This window comes from Hakea prostrata, chromosome 2, assembly GCF_041222555.1.
Source record: "Hakea prostrata isolate BN-2017 chromosome 2, UWA_Hpros_2, whole genome shotgun sequence".
Classification (NCBI taxonomy): domain Eukaryota; kingdom Viridiplantae; phylum Streptophyta; class Magnoliopsida; order Proteales; family Proteaceae; genus Hakea; species Hakea prostrata.
In genome coordinates this window covers 47,836,087-47,858,943 of record NC_142601.1, presented here as the reverse complement: position 1 = coordinate 47,858,943, position 22,857 = coordinate 47,836,087, and the positions used below count along the sequence as shown (strand labels likewise).

Below are 22,857 nucleotides of genomic sequence, written 5' to 3'. Positions count from 1 at the left end.
ATGGATAAATGTCTCCAATTAACTGTCCTCATCCCTTTTATTCTCCTCTTTTCTCTCTCTGTTTTCTTTTATTTATTCTCTTATCTTTTATCGTGGGTTGGAATTTTGAAAAATCTTTTAGGTTTTTTTTTTTTTTTTTTTTTAATTTCTCCCCTCCCTCTGTTTTTTTTCTCCTCTCTCACATTCTCTTCTTTTATTCTCTTCCCTCTTAAGTTGCAATCTTCTCCATTGCCCAATTTATTTATCGTTTCTTTTTTTTTTTATGATTTTACTTTTGTTCTTTATTTTTTACTTTTGTTATTGTTTATCTGGCTATAGTAGTGGATCATCGTCCATCTACTACGAAATTTTGCGATGACTTCTGGGAATCATGTTTTTTTTGGGCTTTTTACTATATGTCAAATCGGGCCCCGCGCTCGCCGCGGGGTTTCCGTGGATGACCTTACAACCACAAATTATGTGGGACTACAAGTAAAAAATAATAAAATATTAAAAAAAAAAAAAAACTACATCACCTTAACCCTAGCGACTCTCTATTCAACAGCCGTGGGAGAGCACTCCTAGTCGGGCGAGACGATCTACACTCACTTTCTCACTCTTTAATTAGAGTAATTTTTTTACCAAAAAAAAAAAAAACAAAAACAATATGATCAGAGCTATTAAAGGTAAGCACGAAGCGATAAACAAATCAATTAAAATAAAGACTAGGGAAAGCGATTTCTTTATTCTTCTCTTCGCTGGGTCTTCCATGGGTTTTCCTCACTCACGGTGTCTCCCCTTTGTCTCCTTCTCTCCCAAGAAGATAAAAAAAGGGTTTTTTCTTACTTCTTCTGTCACCTATTCCTTTCCTTCTTGTAGTAGTTTCGTCTCTTTCTGTATTTCTCTGATTCCCTAGTTGGAAAAAGCATAAAAATTTCCGCCTCTGACGGTGTTCTTTGCTTCTTCGCCCTTTGTGATGGATTCTTTTGGCTGAGAACTCGAAGATCTGGTAGAATTGATCAAAGGTACGCGGTGGGTTTCTCGATTTTGAAATTGCAGATCTCTGGTGGAGTTTCGATGGATTTGTGCCTCTTCGGGTAATGTGCCGCGTCTTGGATATGTCGGCAATGACTGGATTTCTTTGAATTTCAAGGGTTACTGTTTAGCGGAAGTGGATGCTGGATTCGTGAAGTAGTCGTTGTTCTCTGATGTGACAAGATTATTAAAAATGAAGTTGAGAAAGCCGGTTTTGTTCTTGCTTCTTGTTACTGTTTTTGCTCCTATTGTTTTCTTCTCAATCTCCGATAGGCCTGCAAGCTTTACGAGTATCTCCTGTGAGTTTTTTCTTCTGAAATATTTTTTTAGCCCCCTTGTAATGTCACAACAATTGCTGAGGGAAGCTTTTAACTATGGCTAATTCTATCTATTTCTCTGGAATATCCGCAGCTATAAGTGGATTCGGTGAAGATGTCTCTACTCATGTGAGTATTTTTCCTTTTCCTTTTTTTTTTTCGGTTTCGAGCTTTACCTTTGGTTTTTTCTTTTTAATTTTATTTTTGGAATGGTTCAGGCTGTCGGTAGTGAGACGAGGAAATTGAATCTGCTTCCCCAGGTTATCTTTTCTTCACAATCACTGAACATTTATACAGATGCATGTAATGGAAGTTCCTAGTTTTAATTTTATCTTCTCTGCCTCTCTGTGAATTCTGTAGGAGTCAATGATTAGCTTGAAAGAACCGATTGGCATCGTTTATCCGGTTAAGCTCGGCAGTTCTGTTTCGAATTCTGGTGGATCCAGGGAAAACCCTTCTGACCGAACTGCAAATTCCTCAAGTGGTAATCTCTTGAGACGGTGGTTCTAGTTTTGGTTTCTGAAATACGAAGCAGAACATTTTGATGATGCTTTACCCTGATTCGTTTGTAACAGGTTCGGAAGGGGTTCAGTCGGGGGAGCATAAGACCAGAGTTTTATCTGCGACAGATGATCAAAACCAATTGGAAAGAGTAAATACCATCAGGCAGGTAACTGATGGAGCTAGTGGAGTGGAAGGAAGTACAGAGAAGGAAAATAAATCCACTTTATTCCAGCAGACGCGTGATAATATATCTCAGAAAATGGTAAATTTCTTGATGGTGGTTTTTCTCTTCATTGGTGGTGTCATTTTATGATTTGAAACCTGTCTACTATGAAAATGTGTTTATCATACGTCCGTGTCGATTAAAAACAGGGAAGAAAATAACTTGACTTCTACATTTGAGTATCAATTAAGGCATCTTTTCTTTACATAGTCCTCCACATGGAGTGGCAGATTGCGATTCATTTAACAAATGCCAAATAGTTGATTATTCCTTGGTGTAGTTCACGACTTTGTGACTGTCATAAAATTATGGAATCAACAGCTGGAGATACTAGAGAATACAATGTGATTCTTCTCCAGGCACTTTTGTTTGCTTTATCTTCAGTTTCTGAGCTCGAGTTCTATACTCTTATGTGCTTTGAATTCTATTTATTGTACACATTGTCATGAGAAATATTTCAAGATTGCCTCTGGTGCTTATTATTTCGATTGAGTGCCTATGTCAAACAAATCGAAACTCTTGTGAACTCTCTAAATGAGATTGGGTATAATGCCAGTTGGACCTGAGATGTGAAGTGAACTTTAACTCTTTTCTCTTTGTTGTTTTTGGGACTCCCAGGAAAAAAATACCAAACAGGATGCTGGTAAAACTTCTAAGAAAGTTGGTCAAGAACAACATACAAAGAAGACCAATTCTGTGGGACAGAATGTCCAGGCAGTTATGCCAGATGCTCGAGTTCGGCATCTTAAAGATCAGCTTACTAGGGCAAAGATGTACCTTGGCATGGTTGCCATTAAAGGCAACCCCCATATTGTACGGGAGCTCCGATTACGGGTGAAAGAAGTTCAGCGAGTGCTTGGTGATGCAACCAAGGATTCAGAATTATCACGAAAGTAAGTATTCTTCTTATTTGATGCATAGCTGGATGTGTTTTTTTGTGTGTGTGCACTCCTGAGTATTACTGTCCTTGCTACCATTAGATTACTTGTGTATTTTTATTATATTCTATTCACTAAATGCAGTTGTTCATTTGTCTTGTTTTAAATTTTTGTTCATTGTTCCTATCTAAATGTTACTTGGGTTTAATGATCCAGCGCTTATGATAAACTGAAGACAATGGAACAAACATTAGCTAGAGCAAAGCAAATTCAAGATGACTGTGTTGCAGAAATTAAAAAGCTTCGTGCTATGCTGCACGCAACAGAAGAGCAGCTCAAAGTTCACAAGAAGCAGACCATGTTCTTGACACAGCTTGCTGCCAAGACACTCCCTAAAGGTCTTCATTGCCTTCCACTTCGTCTTTCAACTGAGTACTATTCCTTGACTCCTAGCCAACAGAAATTTCCAAATGAAGAGAAACTGGAAGACCCAAGTCTGTACCACTATGCTTTGTTCACGGACAACATACTAGCCGCAGCAGTGGTTGTGAACTCAACCATTACTAATGCCAAGGTAAGCAAGGTCATCTATAAGTAGTTAACAGATATCTGTATCATTTCTTACGATGAGTTGCAAATAATAGTGCTTCTAATTTTGGGGCAGGAACCAGCAAATCATGTGTTTCACATTGTAACCGATCGGCTAAATTATGCGGCAATGAGGATGTGGTTTCTTGCTAATCCACCAGGCAATGCTACCATCCAGGTTCAGAACATTGAAGATTTTACATGGCTAAATTCAAGCTACAGCCCAGTTCTTAAGCAACTTGGTTCTCCATCCATGAGAGATTATTACTTCCGGACTCACCGTGCCAATTCTGATCCAAACTTAAAATTTCGGAATCCAAAATACCTATCCATCCTAAACCATCTTCGTTTCTACCTGCCAAACATCTTCCCAAAGCTCAACAAAGTACTGTTTGTAGATGATGATATAGTGGTGAAGAAGGACCTCTCTGCTCTTTGGTCAATTGATTTGAAAGGAAAGGTTAATGGTGCAGTCGAGACTTGTGGAGAAAGTTTTCACCGATTTGATCGCTATCTCAACTTCTCAAATCCTCTAATTTCCAAGAATTTTAGTCCCCGTGCTTGTGGATGGGCATATGGAATGAATGTTTTTGATCTGCAGCAATGGAAGAGGCATAACATAACAGAAGTCTACCATACGTGGCAAAAGCTGGTAAGAGATTTGGATTTTTACCTGTCATATAAAAAGGGTCTAAATTTTGATTCTGTTTTTAAGAATGTTCAAGTGGATTCTTTTTTTAATCCAGACTAGGCACCTGATTTCTTTGGTCTTTACAACTTCAAGAACTATCTGAAATGCCCCTATTAGCTGTTAAACATTGAATTGAAAAATCAGTATTAGCCTCCCAGCTTCTCATGGGCTCACCTTGCTTAATCAGACCTCCCTTTCTAAATTTTTATATTGGCATTTCTCTCTTAGTGTCCTGTTTGTTGCGTAACAACTTGCATTAGTACTGTAGTAGATATTGAGTAACAGACTTGAGTTTGCACATTGCCTTTATGTCCCTGTGTCGTTTTTGATGCCTACACATGAATATTCTGCCATCTCATTTGGCTCAAATTTCTGAAGCCTGTTTATTTTTTATACAGAACCATGACAGGCAGCTCTGGAAGCTAGGAACACTTCCACCCGGTTTGATTACGTTCTGGAACCGCACTTTTCCTCTTGATCGTTCATGGCATGTTCTTGGACTTGGCTATGACCCCAGTGTGAATCAGAAGGACATTGACCAAGCCGCTGTCGTACACTACAACGGAAACTTGAAACCCTGGCTTGAGATCGGCTTGCCCAAGTACCGTTCCTTGTGGACAAAATTCGTGGATTACGATCAATTATATTTGAGAGAATGCAACATCAATCCATAATGTGACTAAAAGAATCCATTTTGGTATTGCCATCCTTTTCCCAGATCGGTATGAAAGAATTTTCTTCTGCAGATCCGTGTTGGGTTGATTTTTGAACCTTAAGTAAAGCCCTTGAGTAGCTTGATTCTTTCTGTGTATGTCTTCTGAAGAGTGTAATTAGCTATATAAGCCCAGTTCCCAGTTATCACCTCAGGAGAACTGCACATTTATTTGTACATGTTTCAACAGGTAAGAGTAGTGATTAAGAACCACATTATATTTCATCTAGTCTCCAGTATAATGTACATTTCCTGGCTAATTGCGGATTTTCAAATTTTGTTGCATTTCATTGTCTTCAATTGGCTTCTTCTACTTGGTCTGATTATTGTCTAAACAGGAATTCTGTAGAAAGATTTTTAGAGGGACCAGTCAAAAAGTATTTCCTGGAGAGAGAGAGAGAGAGAGAGAGAGAGGGGGGGGGGGGGGCATTATCAGTTCTGGGTACTGGTGTGTGAATAACAGACTGGATTTTCAAGAGTGGCTGAGTATTTTAATTGAAAGCATTGCTTTATTGGAGACCATTAGGTGGGCATCATGTGGAGGAGGAGAAATGTGGGCCATCATCCGTGCTTCATTTTCCTCTTGACTCTCTTTAATGCTTACCCTTTTTCTGATTTCTGATTAAACTTGTCCTTTACTGCACTCGTGATGGTTCTGCAATATGAGTGGCCTGCTTGGCGTTGGTTGGCATGGGTGAGAGAGCATATCAAGTTCAGGGCCTACGCCCACCTGTTTTGTCTTGAGCCAAAAGACAAATCGATGACAGCTCTCCATGCGGTAAAATGTGCTTAGACCTGGAACTTCCACACGATGCATGGGCACTTGTGGGTCAGATGTATTGAAAGATTTAAGATTTGAGTGCCCTACAACAACTACTCAGTTCGAAAGAAGTCTCCATGATCAAGACATCCACGAAAGCTTTGATCAAGAATAACTAGGGTAGATCATCCACCATTGCACTAAATTTTTCAGGCGCTTGGGCACCCAATTAATGCCATTATAAAGCCAACTTGCAAGGGTAGAGAGAGCTTTGGCAAAGTTCCTAAGCACACATTCAAATCAGTGAAGCTAACTTTTCTCACGGGAAAACTGTCAGCACCCAACTCTTATAAGGAGGATGGAGAATATGATCTGGCATGGTGCCCATCTTGCCAGGACCTTGTGTCAAAAGGGTAGAGCCTCGTGATCTGCTAAATGAAAATCTGAGAAACCTGAAATTCCCTACAGTCACTGATGTGACAACTATGAGCTGTGATTGGAAGAGCATGGAGCCTTCTACTGTAAGAATGGGAATCATGGAATTTAAGCAAATTTTCTTCCTTTTTTAAAGAGAAGAAAAAAGTTGGTACTGAAGGGAACCAGAAACATGATTCAAAGAGAAGATATCCAAGTGCATTTCTCAGGTAAAAATCCTCTTCCAGCCTCCAACCAAGCCTTTCAAGGGCTAATAAGTAAAATCAGACTCGGAGAAAGCAAAGATAGAACCTGAGGAATTGCTTCAGTCATTATTGATTGAGATTTGAAACTTTCTGATTTGCAGGTCACATTAAGCACCCCAGTTTTAAATACAGCAGAAGGGGAGGGTATAGGTTCAGTTCAACAATGGGTCTCACTGTCACCACTAGGTTTAAATCACTTAAAATTATTATTTTAATCTCAATCTGTTTACTTGGTATAATCCACATGTCATGTCATTATGTGGTAGTGCACTTGTGTGCACGGCAGAGTATCTAAACGGTTTGGCTTCTCTCAGTGAAAGAGGGAACCAAGGATTTCCAACGAGCATCTGATCAAGGTTTAAAGTATCGGTATCGAGTATCGTATCGGTCAGGTGATTTTAAGAGACGTATTGTCTTGTATCGAGTATTGTATCGCTCTAGCTAATGTATTTTAATGTAATTCAATGGAGAGACGTATCGAGATGTATCATATCGGTTGGGTCAAATATGGATGCATATCGGCTAGTATCGTATGGTGTCGTGGGATACTTTAAACCTTGCATCTGATTACTGTACCATGTACATATCCTTGTGAGGCAGTGAGCACCTCCTCGGATTCCTACACTTCAAAGAGAGTTCGATTCCAGAAATGGACAGCATTTGGAAGTACACCTTCATATGTACTGCATGATTATGGTGTAAACTCAAAGATCCAGAAGAAATCAAGTTGGAGAATTTGTTTATTCATTTTTTGGTCTTTTGACGCCATTGAGAAAGCTGCATTTATTTAAACCTTTGAGCTAAACAGTTGATCAACCAGAGCTATTGCAAGGGAGTTTAGTTTGGTAGAGTTTTTTTATTTTTATTTTTAAAATATTTAGTCTAATAGGTTGAATAAAAGAACTCCAAAAGGACTTAGGGGTATTTTTGTAATAAAATTCATTAAACTAACAAATAAAAACCGTTTGACCATTAAGAGTGTATCCTTAATATTAGGCTTCTTTCTTTTGATACCCTAAGGGAAACAAATGAAAATTCTCATTTTTTATGTATTAAAAGTAATACGGTCATTGCAAAGCTTTGGAAACCGAGGTTGGCAACCCAAAAAAAAAATAATAATACGGTCAAATCTTTGAGGAGATAAATGAAAATTGCCCGTTATATTCCACACCCCCCAAGGGAAAATTCATGTGAAGAAGCTGTTATGTCGTCTTAAACAGCTAAGGATGTAGACTCCACCAGAATCTGGCATTGTCCAATTTGTTTCATTCACCCTAGACGTAAGGGTGTAAACTCATTGGACTCGGATTGGATAGTGGTAATACCATATCCACATCCCATTATATTCGGACGGATTCGGATGATAATCGGATAATTATTTTCTTAAGTAGATTCTTCTAAATGAGCATTAATACGATTGAATACAAGTTTCAACCACATGTTTACATCTCTACCATTTTATTTGTGAGAGTCAGGTTTGGAATTTTAAGAAGTTAGCAACTTTGGTAGCTATTTTAGTAGAGAATCTAGAAAAATAGTCACATATCATAGGTTAAAATTTTATAAAAATAAGAAAATAAATCTAAATAAGTAACTTAATCAGATAATTTTATCGGACGGATAATAATAATCGGTAAGAAATGGGTATACCATATCCACATCCTATTAGTAATCGGACGGATTCGGATACCCCTAAACGGATGCAGATGCGAAGTTGGAAGTAAATTTCGGTTATCCATTTACACCCTTAGGCTGGATGGGTGTAGTCACTGGAACCTCACTTCTCTACTTGGAGCTGGTGGTGAAAGGCATCTATTATGTGAAATTGTTTCAATGTAGCACAGTACAGTCTACGGTCTAGATCAAAACTTATGGTCGTCTCGACCATTCATTTCGCGTAAAATGAATTTTTGTTGGATAAAGTTTATTTAATTACAAAACGACTGTATCTACCACCACGAGTTTCAATCTCGACATAGGCTGCACCATGAAGCAAAGAAGAACGAAAAGTTTCAAAGCCTTCTCTCTTCCTGTTGTACATTGAAGAAAGGCTGAAAAATTAGAGGTGAACTACTGAACTCGGAATGGAAGGCAATGAATGGTTTCTATTCAACTGTAAAACCATCGCTCTGATGTTGATCTTATAGTTCAGTAATTACTTCATAGCATCATTTCATGTTTTTTCAGCTATTGCCCCGAGACATTTCCAGCAAAGCTCCACCCAATTTGAACATCACTCACTGCATGCTACTTCTGTATGATGTATCATAATGCAATAATCAACTAGTCTATATTAATAGTTCAAATTCTGAAGAAACATGTTTGACAGTCTAGATTATAGAAACAAGGACATTCGGTCTCTGGAGATTCTCTTTATAGAAGGCAAAAGTAAAAGAATATACAATTCAGACGAGGCTGACTGCTAAAATACTAGCACTGCCTAGTGCATCAACATTGTACCCTCGGACCTAAAAGCAAGAGATTATATAAGGAAGCTAAAACTCTTATTTTTATTAGTTTTCAGGCCCAAAACCAGAGAACAATACAGGGGTTCTCTCTGTATACATTGTGGGAAGAAGTTGAAGTGGTCTTAGATGACAGTTCCGGTGGGTATCAAAGCATCCTTAATTACTGTGACGATTCCACTCTTGATGAAGTAGCCGTCTGTTTCTCTAGCAGCTTCTAGCACATTGTCACTGTTAACAATCTGGATAACAAACAGTATTTCAACATTAGGGATTCAAAACAAATGTAGAATTGGTAGATGTATAACCACACTTTTTTTGCATATATCAGGGTGTAAAAAGATACTTCACTGCTACCACCACCTAAAGCATTTATCTCAAACCCCCAACATAGACCAGTGGTTAAGAGTGGACCAATTCTGAAACCTCAATTAAAAACCAGGATAAAGGTACATTTATGACAAAAATGGGTTATGAGTTAACTACTTTAAAATCTATTAACTCACAAAATTAAAAAAGATGTTTTCAGAATTTCTAGTTTTAAAGTGCTTTCAGTCATATAAAGCTCTGCCCTGAACCACTTGTCACCTTTCATATAGCCATTTGAAGCTTTGGTGAGACATTATTGGCAAGCATTTGGTGGATCTTTCTCACTTGATCAGGATCTGGTCCATCTCAGGCTGATACACCTGATTGGATTCCAAAACTTGGAACCATAATTGGCAAAGATGTCCATGGAAGGTTTAAAATCTGTCTTCTTGAGGACCCTCACCATCTCTAGCCAGTGGTCCAATTTTTAAGTCATTTAAAATAAATAAAAGGCTCAGTACTGCCACATGATCCAGCACTTTCTGGGCTGATAAATCTCTCTAAGTATTGGATGATCTGACAAATAAACAACGTCCTCCCAGGGTACTAGACTGGAATCCATTTCTAAAATGCAGGTCTGAATTCTTTTTCCCATGCATGATGCAACTTCACCATAAAAAAAAAAACCCTATTTACTCGTACTCACTATGTTAGCAAATATTTCATATTAGATTGCCTATATGAATTTCAAGCCCCTCTTATACAAGGAGCTGGCTGGCTATTCATAGCTACAAATGTGGGATTGCAATATGGAATAATGCATGGAGAGAGGAGGTATATAGAGCAAACCTTCACATTGTCTCCAATGCGTGCATTCTTGTCTATAATGGCCCTTTTGATGTGAGAATTTTTGCCAATACCAATTGGAACGCTACCTTTTGCAGCCAAGAATCTCCTATCAGCATCAGTCTGTCGCAAATACAAGGAGAACCATTATCATTCACAGAACACACATGACCATTAAAATGCAAACGAGCAATTCTTAGTAAGTTACATGTCAAACTTTGCATTCCTTCAAAAGATGGTTACTATTAGATAATCAATTTTAAGTCAACAAGAAACTAATACATCACATGCTCCCACAAAAAGACTACCTCATAATAATCGGCTCCCATTAGAAGTGTGTCTTCTATAATTGCACCCTCTGAGATGCAAGAACGAAGCCCAACAACAGAGTGGTGAATCTTGCAGTTCTGACAACGAGAAGCACAACAAGAACAAGGATCTTAGCACAAGGTCATTGTCTAAGCCACAAAAGCCATAATCAGGAACAAATGTAATTTTAAATGTTAGAACACAATGAAGACAACAGAGTCACTGAGTAAAGCATGTTCAACCCAACTTAAAATACAAAAATATGGTTCCTATATCTTCGGTAACTTGCCTTGATCACACAACCCTCACCGATAACGCTATCTGTCACATCAGCATCAAGCATTTTGGAAGGAGGCAGATACCGTGGCTGTGTATAAATTGGAGAAGAACGATCATAAAAGCTGCATTTAACAAAAAATTCAATTAGTACTTGGAGATGATGAACAAAAGAGATTGGCATCATACAACCCAGTTAGGTGACTGAATAAACCTGGATTTGAAACTACCTGAAGTCTGGAATTGGCTTTTTCGTAATCCCCAAATTTGCATTATAAAATGCTTCAATGGTACCAATGTCTTCCCAATATCCATCATACAAGTAAGCTTGCACCTGATGAAATAACATTAAAATGTCTCGAGATTAGGGACAGAAAATGTGAAACAGGGAAATTGTAAATAAAAACTACAATCTCCAGAAAATGAAGTATCCGATTCTGATTTTACTTTTAGAGATTTCAGAGGCATCGTGTGAACATTTTTTTGGGTAAACAGCTTTGTATGAATTAACTCAATGTCCATAAGAAGTTGACAGCCATGAAAAGAACAAAATGAAACTATGTTTTGGATTGGCTTCAGATATGGGAATGCTGAAACTTCAAGCATTATGTAAGAAATAATTTCCTGACTCATAACCAAACTGGACAAGGCTAATGATTAGCTCATACTTATTGCTGCCCCAAAAGTGGAGCATATGGGTTGGAAATCCTAGTAAATTGATCCAAAGGCCAATTATTGACCATGAATGCTTCATAATGAAAATAAGCATTATTAAACAGGACAAGATGTTGTTTAATAATGCTATAAATCAAACCAAGCTGATCTCGAGGCTAGTTGTTGACCTTAGTGGATGATCATCTAGAACAAACTTAAATGTTTCTATAAGGGCAGTCAGGATAAATTGTACAACCAGATCTCAGAGGCTAGTTGTTGACCTTAATGAATGAACATATTCAATTAACTTAATGTTTTTTCAGGGCAGACAGGCAAATTATACCACAGAGTTCAAGGGCAAAGGTCCAAAATTGAAAAGCAAGAAAAGATTAAAAAATACAAAGAGATAAATAAACAAAAACATACACAGACAGAGCTCACCTTTAAGAACTAGTCTAATGCATAATCTAAATTTAATGGAAGAATGAATGAAATGGAGACATACCCTCATTCCAATGGAAGTTGCACCTGGGATGACTTCACTACCAAAATCATTGGCTCCAGGGAATTTCTCACGTAGCAGATCCAACATGACATTTTTGCTAACAACATATATACCCATACTAGCAATATATGGCATCTCTTTAGCTCTGTCATCATCAAGGCCCAAGATGGTAGTATCAACCTGAAATACATTTGCCAAAAGTCAAGGCTAAAAGGCATGTGCCATCTTTCATAACAAAAACAATTTGAGATTTAAAACAAAGAGTTACAAATAGCTAAATACATATAAATCAATTTCATAGTCTGTACCTTCATTGCCTTCAACTGTTCTCCTTTTGGCTTCTCAGCAAATTCAATAATCCGTCCTTCATCATCAATCTTCATGAGGCCAAAAGCAGTTGCCCGTTGTTCATCCATTGGAAGTGCAGCCACAGTAATATCAGCATCAGTTTCTCTGTGTGCTTGAATAAACCTCTCATAATCCATTCGGTATAAATGGTCACCAGCAAGAACCAGGAACTCCATAACATTATGTTCCTCAAACAGCCATAAGTACTGCCTTACAGCATCAGCAGTACCCTGCAATTTATGAATTGAACTCCAATGTAAGAGCCAGCCAAAGAGAAAGGGGCGCAAATCCATCTAATAGAATTTTTGTTAAATTTTTCTATGCTTTTCCTTCCGTCCAGCTCACTCTCCAAAAAAGGAAATTAAAAAAAATAAAAAAAACAAAAAAATAAACAATAACAAACATCTAATCTAGACAAATTCAATTGGATAAGAAAATATTTGTAATTGACCTCTAAGTTTAACAGGATTGAAGAAACCTAGTGACAAGTCCAACAATATAATTAAAAAGAGTTTTTTGCGAGTGGATTCCCTTAGTAAAGCATAAACTAATTTTGGGTCTCCTTAGTGCAATATATTACATATGGGTCCCAATCAGACTAACACCATTAGCGACCGTTAAGTATTTTCAAAGTTCAACCCCTAGAGGGACCAAAATGCCCCTCAAGTTGTTTAATATATATGATAAGACTAAACCCCCCCCCCCCCCAATGCTCTATTGTTATCAACCATATAGGCGGGTGAAGGAATTCTCACCCATCTTCTTTCTTTACCCTACCGGAACCACAATCAAAACCATTGCAGGAAACCACCTCACGAAAAAAGAAAAAAAAAAAAAAGAGAATAAAACGAACCACCATGGTTAGTTTGAAGAGGGGGGGGGGAGGGGTGTAGTTGAAACAATCCTTGACAGGGGGTATTTTATGAAAAAAATGGTTGGAAAGCACAAGTGCAACTTTCTTTATGCCTATATGATTAGCAGAGGTGCTGCAATGCAACTGCCTTCCCATTCTTCTCTTTCTTTTTTCCTGCCTTTTTATTCCTGAGAGGAAGTACCCAGTGAAGAGTTGGCCACCGCACAAACAAATATGGCTGCAATCTTGCAAATCACATCACCGTTTAAAAATATTTGAGCTGGATAAATCAATTTGAATTTGAAACAATTTGGGCTGATTCTAATCCTGAAAAATAATTTATGGACTATGACTGATTTCAAGATTGGCTTCAAGGAGCTGATGACCTCTAGATGGGCAAGCATGGTGGGTTTTCTCCTCTTGTTTTTCTCTTCGTGTTGGGTGGTTTTCGACAGGCTGATTTCCGACAATGATTTCGGCAATGGTTCCCACAGGGTGAAGGAAGAAGATGGGTGAAAGGATTCCTCCTTCACCCACCTATATTATTAATAATAGTAGCATACTGGAGGGTATTAATCTTATCATATGTATTAAACCATATAATGAGCATTTTGATCCCTAAAACACTTAACGGAGACTAACAATGTTAGTTTGGTTGGGACCCACATATAATATATTGCATTAAGGGGACCCAACATTAGTTTTTGTTCCACTAAGGGGACCCACACGTAAAAAGCTCAACTAAAAATTCATAAATCACTAGCACAACCTGAGAAGAGAAGAAGCTCCAATATGTGACACATGGATTACGCAGTATGTGACTTGAATAAAAGACTACTGCATTGAGACAAGATCTTGTCAACAAAAGGTACATATCTCAAACCAGTTTCAATTTCTTGTTATGAGAACACATGTTATGATTGGGGGTCCTGAAAAATCAACAACAAATCATACACAAGCAAGGATATTGAGACCACAATCCAAGCTTTCCTAAAACTTCCCAGGTTGATCAAAAACCTAGTCAGTTTTGATGTTGAAAAAGGGGGTTAAGTCCAAATCAAAATGTTCAAAACCAAACTGACAAGAAGTGTGACCTCTCATTGAGAAAATGACCTCATCAAAAGAAAATTAAATACAATGAAAGCCAGGCTGAAACATATTAAACACATAGATAAACAAATAGTTCAAATTGTGATGGGTTCATATTGAACAGAAACACAATTAAACATAAAAGGCAGTAGAGGATTCCATAATTACCTGGAACCAGTTGGGGTTCTCAGGGCTCTGCTGAGCGGCAAGAACTTCAACAAAACCTTCATTTTTGTACCCTCCCATGTTATTGGCATAAGCCCGTGATAGGTGGCGGTTAAGAGATGCAGAATTGAACTGGGTAAGAACATAGATTTTTGATACATTACTGTTCAAGCAATTGCTCACAGGAATGTCAATCAATCTGTAATTTGCTCCCAGTGGAACAGCAGGCTTTGCTCTCTTCTTCGTAAGAGGGTACAGACGAGTCCCAGCTCCACCCCCAAGAATAATTCCCAGAACACTCTGAAAAGAATCACATGAACAAAACTTAATTCTCCATCTATCATGTAAGATGAGAACTATGAGAAAATTTTCCAACAAGAATAGTGAAAATAAGGCTGAAATCATACAATCACAAGCCTGTTAACAGTTTGCTAAAGCATTAATGCGACAATCTAGGCATCCAAACTAGCGCATGAAAGTCCTGCAAATTCTATGTCATGAACCAAACCGAAAAAGGAACCAAGAGATCCATTAAACAAGAGCTACTAACTAGACTAACCATACACAAAACAACATAAACCAATCTCAGCAATCCAAGACTGTTGCTTCGGAACTACAAAAAGGAGAGCCTTGAAAACTGATAGCGTGAGATCTAACAGTAAGCAAAAGTGAACTACAGAACTATATAAAAATAAAAGGCTGGAAGAGAATTGTAGCGTCAACCAGACAGCACTAGCGGAATTTACGCACGAAGCCAGTGGTTCATTTCAGCATTAATTAATGTTGGGCGGTGAACTCCACAATCATCACGTGTATCTGAGAACTTAAGAGATCCAGCAAACGATTCAGACGGATTAGGAGCCAGGAGTGAGCAATCCAATCAATGAGAGACGGCCTCAGCTAGCTCGTCAGTCCCCAGAGCAGGGAGAAAGAGAGAGTATTATGAAAAGCAGATCTAAGATCATGTAATTAAACATCCAAAAAGGATCTTTTTTTATGAACTACATTATTCACACGATCATTATATAGGAATTAAGACAGGGAGTCTTATTCTGCTCTCCAATTTACATTAATTTTTCTCCCAAACACACTTTCCATCTGCAGTGTTAGCTTCAAGATGAAAAATTAATCTATAGATTCACCAAGATTTTGAGATGATGAATGTTAAAGATAACCAATAATCTAGACAGAAAAGGTGACCCATCCAGCATAGTAACAGCGATGACTTGGAACTAGAAGATAAACAAGAAATGAAGTTAACCAGAAATGAGGACTTACGCGGCTGGCATCAGGATCGAGACAAGTCTGCGAATTCTTGGAGTCAGAAACAGCTTTAGGAGAAACGAAGAAAGGAATTTTAGAATTTGGAGCGTTCTTTGGGCGACGGAAACTAGCTTTGAGTGGAATCTTATCGCCGGCGAGGTGAGATGAAGAAGAGGAGAGGTTACGGTCTACAGATTTAAGCAAAGATGTGTTGTGTTTGTCGACAAGATTCAAGGTGTTGGAGGAACGAAACCTCGAGATTCCTACCGTAGCCATCGCCATTAACGTTGGAAGTTGATGCTTTTACCTCTCTCTTTTATCACTCTTCGAAACTAATTGAATTATTCAAGTTTCCTTCTTTGGTTCCACACTACGAAAACACTACTCTGAGGCGGATAGAAAAAGAAGGAAGAGGAGCCTGTGAGCTTAACAGAAGAAGAAGACGAACCGGGAAGATCAGAGAAAGGTGCGCCATTAAATACGAAATATTGTGGTCGACAGAGTCAGAGATCTGAGAGATGATAATGACACTATTATTCACACAAATTACCGATTGAACCAACGCCCCTATTATTAAATTAAAGCTCCTCCCTCAATGGAGTTTACGTTCTGTAAATAAATAGAAAATGAGGGGTAATTACAAATGACGTTCCGCGATTATTGTGCCAAGAGTGAGGAGTAGTGACCGGGTTAGTGAGTGAGAGCTCACTGTCCATCGCGGGTGTAGCAATTTTGTTTTTATTGAGTGGTTGTCATCAATCAGATACTCCAAAATAAAAATAGAAATGAGAAAAGGTTGGCTAAGACCAACGCCAATTCACAAATTAAAAAAATTAAAAAAATTAAAAACTGGAAATGACGCCCCCCTATATTAATTATATAAAAAAGTGCCTTGAGGTTGTAGTTGTGGTGAGCGCAAGCTGGCCCGGATGAACCTCATTCCAAAAAAAAAAGGGAAATGGGGAGTGTTTTTTTGGTCCTTGACTCAGGTTGTGCCAGTTCGAATTTTGTTATTGGTGTTCATTTGGTCCATACAATGGACAGGGTTTGGTCTAAGTTAAAATTTGCTGAACCTAAAGTAGGGTGAAAGAAAATTTATAGAAGTAAAAATTTTCATAAAGTGTGATTTGTTTGGTTCACTCGGATAGTCCATCAATTTAGTTTGAGTCACAAGCATGGGACTTTATTTCGGCGAAATTCGCCCATATCGCCAGTGGGCGAAATAAAATATGGACCGAAACCGAGATTTCAACTTTTCGCCGGAAAATCGTCGGCGAAACTTCATCTTCATCGTTGCCGGATCGATGAAAGCTTACGAATCCATAGCCTTTAGACCTTCCAGTGTTCTTATCTGTGATGATAACAGCTCCAAGAATATCTCCAAACTGTTCGAAATATTTCCTCATTTCTTCAGTTTGGGCCTCCCAAGCTAAACCCCCAACGAACACCTTCGTATAAGTTGTGTCACCAAACGGAGACTGATTGTGTGTAAGTCATCGCCTGTCAGCAAACGAACGAACATCGCTGCCGGATCGTTGAAGGTGAAGAAGAAGAAGAAGAAAGAAAGAGAGAACTTTCTCTGAACGATGGAGGTTTGAGATGGCGATAGAGAGACTAAGAAGAGGTCGGTTGCCGGAGATGGCGACGGCGATGGCGGTTTGAGATGGTTTCCGCACTCTGCCTGCGAGAAGAAATGAGAAAAAAAAACGCAATTAATGAAGAGTTCTGTATGTGTTTGCTTCATTCTTACGTTAATGGATAATTAATAATACTTTTATAACTTATACAATACATCTCGAGTCGCAACAGTAAATGCAGGTTTTGGTTTTTGCGAAATTCAAATTGCAGTGTTTTTGAATAAAGCTTTTAATGGATAATCTCGCGTTTTTCGGCAATTTTAGATCTGATGTAATCATTGGCTGCAACGGGACAAAATTAGTCCATCGGCGAAATTATCGAAACTTCGTTCCATGATCACAAGCCAAAATGAGTTCATATTTGCCCAAAAATAAATTCGAAAAGTGTTATGGATTCAATTGCTTCAGTCTAAATTAGATTATTGTCCTCTGGTCTGACCTGCTAACTTTATGGCTTGACTCCAAAATTTTATCATATTTCTTAGGAAAATTTATTATTTAATTTTTTTAAAAATTAATTATTCATTTTTCTCTTGATGAATGATACATCTAAAGGTTAAGATAAGAATTAGAAGATAAGTTTATTTATTGATTTATTTTGATACAAATGCTCTTTTTTATAGAATAAAATTAGGATGAAAAATTATATATGCTGCTGGTAAGGGTTAAACCATGATAAACAGGTATAGAAAAATGAGTAGCCTATTTCTGATAAAATTCCGTTTGAGCTGTTGGCAGATTTTTTTTTTAAAGAAATAAATAGATTTTATTTGTCCGGAGAACTGGTAGCTAGGAATCGGAAAAGAATCGGAATCTACTAAATAAAAAGTAGTTTTTGATAGTACGATTAAAATAAAAGATTATAGAGAAATTAATGAAAGATATCATTTCTTTAATGGAAGAGGGTTAGAGCATGTGACATGGGGGAATAAAGCAACGAAATATGTTAAAATAATATTGCAGGATAGTGAGGTCGTTTCATGTAATGGATAGGAAGATATGTATGGATTTTTATTTGCAGCAGCCAGCAATATGTATGGATTTTTATTTGCAGCAGCCATTGCTGGCTGCTGCTAACGGTGGGGATCGCACCACGTCATCAAAATAAGATCCAACAGCTCAAAATCAAATGACATGGGTTTAAAGTTTTATAATTTACAAATCAGGTCCTTCTGTTTCCCTGTTCTCACGGCTTCCTCCGCGCGTGTGTATTCATGAAGATTCAGCATTCTAAATCCAAACCTACAAATCAAAATCTAAGATTAGAAAAATGGATTCAACAAAATTAGTTTCGCCTGCTTTAATGGCGGCAGCAATAAAATTGGTTTCTGCAAATCTAGTTTTAAAGGCTCTACAAATCCAGTTTTAAAGGCTTTACAATCATAAGGGGTGTCAACGGTGCGGTTTGGAACGGTTGCGGGCTAAAAAACCCTCAGCCCAAACCAGCCCATTTAAAAGATAACAGTTTCGGTGCGGTTTAGGTTTGGTGCGGTTTGGGTTCGGGTTGACTAACGGTTTGGCTTAATGGTTTGCATTCGGTTTGGCTAACGATTTGGACTAAATTAAAAATCAATATTGAAATTTATTTTTATTTTTTCCTCAACTCCAAATCCTAGTTTCTCACACACAAAACTACAAAAAATAGAGGTTGAAGACTCCAAGTAGATCCAACGATAAGTGATGGCATTAGAAACCCTGATGTCTGATTTCACAAAAGTGAAAATGTGAAAGACTGAAAGTCTGAAACTGAAACAACGTTAACGATTAAGATTAAGACTTAAGAGTTATCAATTAAGACTTTTAAATTTTAAAATAATAAAACTAAATGAAATTTGAAAATTAAAAAGTTAACGATTAAGATTAAGACTTAAGAGTTAAGAGTGATCAATTAAGACTTTTAAATTTCAAAATAATAAAACTAAATGAAATTTAAAAATTAAAAAGTTAACGACTAAGATTAAGACTTAAGAGTCAAGAGTTATCAATTAAGACTTTTAAATTTTAAAATAATAAAGTTAAATGAAATTTGAAAATTAAAAAGTTAAAACTTAAAACTTAAACCGTTAAATGTGTTAACACTCAACTCTCAACTACTCAAACTCGAGTCTCAACGTCTTAAACACCGAAATTTCATCGATCATTAATTACATTTAAACAATACCAAAAAAAATTAATTACATTTAATATTTTAATTTTATTTATGTAAGACTAACGGGCTGACGGGCCACACACGATAGCGCGAAACCGCAAGCGATGGAGGACCCCAGCCCAATTACGGCCCATTAAGGATCGATTCGGGCCGGTTCGGGCTATAACAGACCGGTTCGGTCTGGTTTTAACGGTTCGGGTTGTAAATTGACACCCCTAGTCATATACATCAGAAAATTGATTTTCCGGCGACTTCAGCAGCCTTAGATATCCCTGACCCACCCCCACCAAAGCCTTACCATTCATCCCTGAAAAGTCATGTCTCTTCCGCATTCTCATCCGTGAGCTGTGGTTTCCGAGCAAAATCCAGCAAGCAGCATGTCTCCTTCGACACCTCCGATTGCCCCGAATATAAATGGAAGACGATGTCTCACAATCTCCTCTTGGTGCCAATTCGAAAAATAAGAAGAGGAAACCTAGGGTTCGGATCAACACCTCATCCGGCGATAGCGGTTGGTTCAGCAGCGAAGGTGGCAAAGAGGATGACCTTCTTCTATAAATCTCCGAGCAATCAACTCGTTTTAGTTGCTCCATGAGATCTAAAAAAACACAATTCCATAGATGATGAAATTTGAACCATGCGACCTTTACTTTATTGTTTCTTTAAATTTTATTTGGCTCTTATTAACTAATGAATGAATGCTTCTTGGTCAGTCTCTTGTCTCTTGTCAATCAATGTTTCCTAAGAAGAACAAGTTTTGAACTTGGAACTTGCAGACGGTACAATCGTGCCGCTTAATGGAACGGAGATTTAGGGATTTTAATAACAATTATTCTGGTGAGCAAAAATGTTTAAGATTCTTCAATTTTTCGATATTTTTCTCCTAAAAATCAAGTGGAACAAGAAGAAAGGAAGATAGGAAGAAGAAAGCAGGGGAATTGAAAAGCCCTAAATGGAGTTGGGAGTTCATCTCAGTCGGTGAACACAGGAGTTGTAAATGTAAATTTCAAAAGATCAGTTGACGTTAAGTTCATATTTACACCTACATCCCCAAACTTTTATTCACAACCATTGGAATTATACTTGTGGACGTGGCGCAATCTCTCACAGCAGCGGCTGCGGCAAATAAAAATCCGATATGGATGGAGGTTCTGGAATGCTTTTTTTTTTTTATTTATTTATATGGGTGAAAATTACTACATATATTACAAGAATTCGTGATCTTCACTAATCATCAGTGTTGGTCATTACTAATTGAGCAAAACTTTTGAATTTTGATCCTCTCCCCATTACACGTAACTACGTCAATCTATGTTCCCACAATGCCTCATCTGATATAAGTGATATATGATCCTTTGATACCCTAGATAACATGATTTACTTAACGGACTTTTCATTATCAAATTCTCACTAAAATTTTAAAATATTTTTATTTTCTTAAAAATATTTAAGAATGACAAGAATTTTCTGTTTGTGATGATGATACATGAGTGTATTTTCATTACATTCTTTCACCACATATTTAACAAGTGAAACTCATCTGTAATCTACTTTATCATGCACTGAAGTGGTAGATTGAAAAATTTCCTCTCTGTGTGATTAGACAATTCGATATTTTCTACGTACCTTTTTTTTTTTTTTTGGTAAAATCTCTAAAATGATTATAAGTCAGTAACAACTTGAATTGGTGTAATTGTAAGCATGGTTCATTGTGTCGGCGATATATCGCTGACACAGGGCGATATATGGCTATGTCGCTGGGGGCGACACGACTCCCCCCAGCGACACGACATTTATCATATGTCGGCGATATATCGCCTTGTGTCGGCGATATATCGCCGACAAGTTATATCGCTACATCTTGATATAACATCCTTTCGTTTGTTTTTCGCCGATTTTTTGTTCACTTTTTGCCAAAGTGACATAGGGCCTCTAAACGCTCCAGGGGCGCTGCCCCACACCCCCGCCGGGGCGGCCCCCCAGACCCCCGCCCGCTCACCCCCCGTGTCCGTCGACAACAATATGTGAAGCATGAGCCATACTCAACATAATTGTGTAATGAATTGTAAACTTTAGTACATCTCTTTATTAATTGTGTATTTGTGTTCTCTTTGCATATTTACATTAATTTATATGAATTTTCCAAACTTTCAGTTTTGCTCGCATATAGTCGGACATGTGCCAATTATAAACTTTAGGTTAGGTGATGTTTTAGGTCAAAAAAACACTCCCAATGTGTTTATTTACCTCAAATTAGGTTACATGTCAAATTTCAGGTTAAAATAACCTGAAATACCCTTTGAAACAGGGGGGGGTTCTAGTTTTCATTGAACCCCTGCCAAAAGTCGGTCAACTTTTGGCTACATGTCGCCCAAGTCGCCGTGTCGCCAGGGTTCGACACAGCGACATGGAGCGACATGTCGGACCTTGATTGTAAGTGAAAGTAAAGTTTATAAAAAAAACATTTATAGAAAAATGGAAATGATTAATATGGGAATCAGTGGAAGCATTGATAGATGAGCCATATCACATGGTGAGTGTACGATTCGACAATCACAACCGCACAACAATAGACGCGTGTCATGTTTGTAAAGGTAACAGTAACGGTAAGACGAGTGGCTGATTTGGTACGATACGCGCTGTTACTCATTGAATCACGTGAGTTGGACCCCACCGTGCGGCTGTGAAGCAATGACCGTTCACGTCACCTCGTATGATCTGGCTTTTCACCTATTAAATATTCAAATCATTTGTATATGATGGTTTGGTGTTTTGTGGGTTGGATTATACCTAATCTTTTGTCGTCTCGTATGTAGTTGCACCTTAATAATTTGAGTAAACATCATATCCTTGGATAACGCCAACACAAATTATTACTAAGGACTAATTACTACTACAATATAACAAAGAAGTTTACATCTCTAATATTTGACGAACACAAATTTTCTTCTTATTTTTAATTTTTTTTAATTTAAAAATGGACTCTTATTAAATATAAATATAATAATAATAATAATAATAAAATATTCTAACGATCCTTACAATCCGGGACCGAACTGTTCAAATTGGAATAAGTTGGGCAGCGAATCACAAATTTTGACGATTTCTCTATCTAATGAATAAAAAGTCCATTTTGAAATAGTTGTCGTTGCATCCTAAAAATTATGCTCTAACAAGAATCAAACAAAATTAGATTGGACAATAGAAACTTATGATAAAATATTCGCCTTTTCTTTTTTTTTTTCCTTTTTTTTAGACTACAACCTAGTACTCAAAAACTATATCAAATACTCAACCTTGAACTCATTCTAGGATAAACTTTTTTATCCTAACAGACCTTTATGACTAGAATTTGTTTAGGCTAAGGCTTAGGATGGGTTAACACTAGTTTGGATTGTCAATGCTTAACTTCTTTCTTTTGGTAAAAATACTAACATTATTAAGATTATACTATTAAGCACCTGGGTGACAGAATATACAAAACAACTAAAGAGTGCAAAACGGCTATATAGTCAGTACATGGAATTGACTAGGTCTTTCTAACTAGGGGTGCAAGTTAAAATGTTAAACGCCTTTGATGCATACCAGAAATTACAAGATTCAAAGGCTTAATTTACACCTC

General features: G+C 37.5%; 2 protein-coding genes across 2 annotated transcripts; one reads left to right on the top strand and one right to left on the bottom strand.

Annotated features, from left to right (window-relative positions):
- Positions 1-710: 710 nt before the first annotated feature.
- Positions 711-5,235, top strand: GAUT4 (galacturonosyltransferase 4). Its single transcript, XM_089144798.1, has 9 exons — positions 711-1,313; positions 1,426-1,460; positions 1,550-1,591; positions 1,692-1,815; positions 1,907-2,097; positions 2,677-2,951; positions 3,153-3,510; positions 3,601-4,176; positions 4,614-5,235. The coding sequence occupies exons 1-9, from the start codon at positions 1,208-1,210 to the stop codon at positions 4,887-4,889; spliced, it is 1,983 nt and encodes a 660-aa protein (XP_089000924.1). The 5' UTR covers positions 711-1,207; the 3' UTR covers positions 4,890-5,235.
- Positions 5,236-8,702: 3,467 nt separating this feature from the next.
- Positions 8,703-15,910, bottom strand: ADG1 (ADP glucose pyrophosphorylase 1). The gene is made up of 9 exons (XM_089144797.1): positions 15,465-15,910; positions 14,190-14,486; positions 12,040-12,309; positions 11,732-11,911; positions 10,803-10,906; positions 10,586-10,697; positions 10,296-10,394; positions 9,991-10,110; positions 8,703-9,074 (listed from the first exon to the last, which is right to left on the bottom strand). Exons 1-9 carry the CDS (start codon positions 15,729-15,731, stop codon positions 8,958-8,960), a joined length of 1,566 nt encoding a protein of 521 aa, XP_089000923.1. The 5' UTR covers positions 15,732-15,910; the 3' UTR covers positions 8,703-8,957.
- Between the last annotated feature and the right edge of the window lie 6,947 nt (positions 15,911-22,857).

What these genes read in the sequence shown, in the direction of transcription:
- GAUT4 (XM_089144798.1), top strand. Translation starts at nt 1,208, where the DNA reads ATGAAGTTGAGAAAGCCGGTTTTGTTCTTGCTTCTTGTTACTGTTTTT. An exon ending in CAACCATTACTAATGCCAAG is followed by an intron (nt 3,511 to 3,600) that starts GTAAGCAAGGTC and finishes ATTTTGGGGCAG; the next exon opens with GAACCAGCAAATCATGTGTT. An exon ending in ACCATACGTGGCAAAAGCTG is followed by an intron (nt 4,177 to 4,613) that starts GTAAGAGATTTG and finishes TTTTTTATACAG; the next exon opens with AACCATGACAGGCAGCTCTG.
- ADG1 (XM_089144797.1), bottom strand. Translation starts at nt 15,731, where the DNA reads ATGGCGATGGCTACGGTAGGAATCTCGAGGTTTCGTTCCTCCAACACC. An exon ending in TCGATCCTGATGCCAGCCGC is followed by an intron (nt 14,487 to 15,464) that starts GTAAGTCCTCAT and finishes GATTCTTTTCAG; the next exon opens with AGTGTTCTGGGAATTATTCT. An exon ending in AGAACCCCAACTGGTTCCAG is followed by an intron (nt 12,310 to 14,189) that starts GTAATTATGGAA and finishes CATAAATTGCAG; the next exon opens with GGTACTGCTGATGCTGTAAG.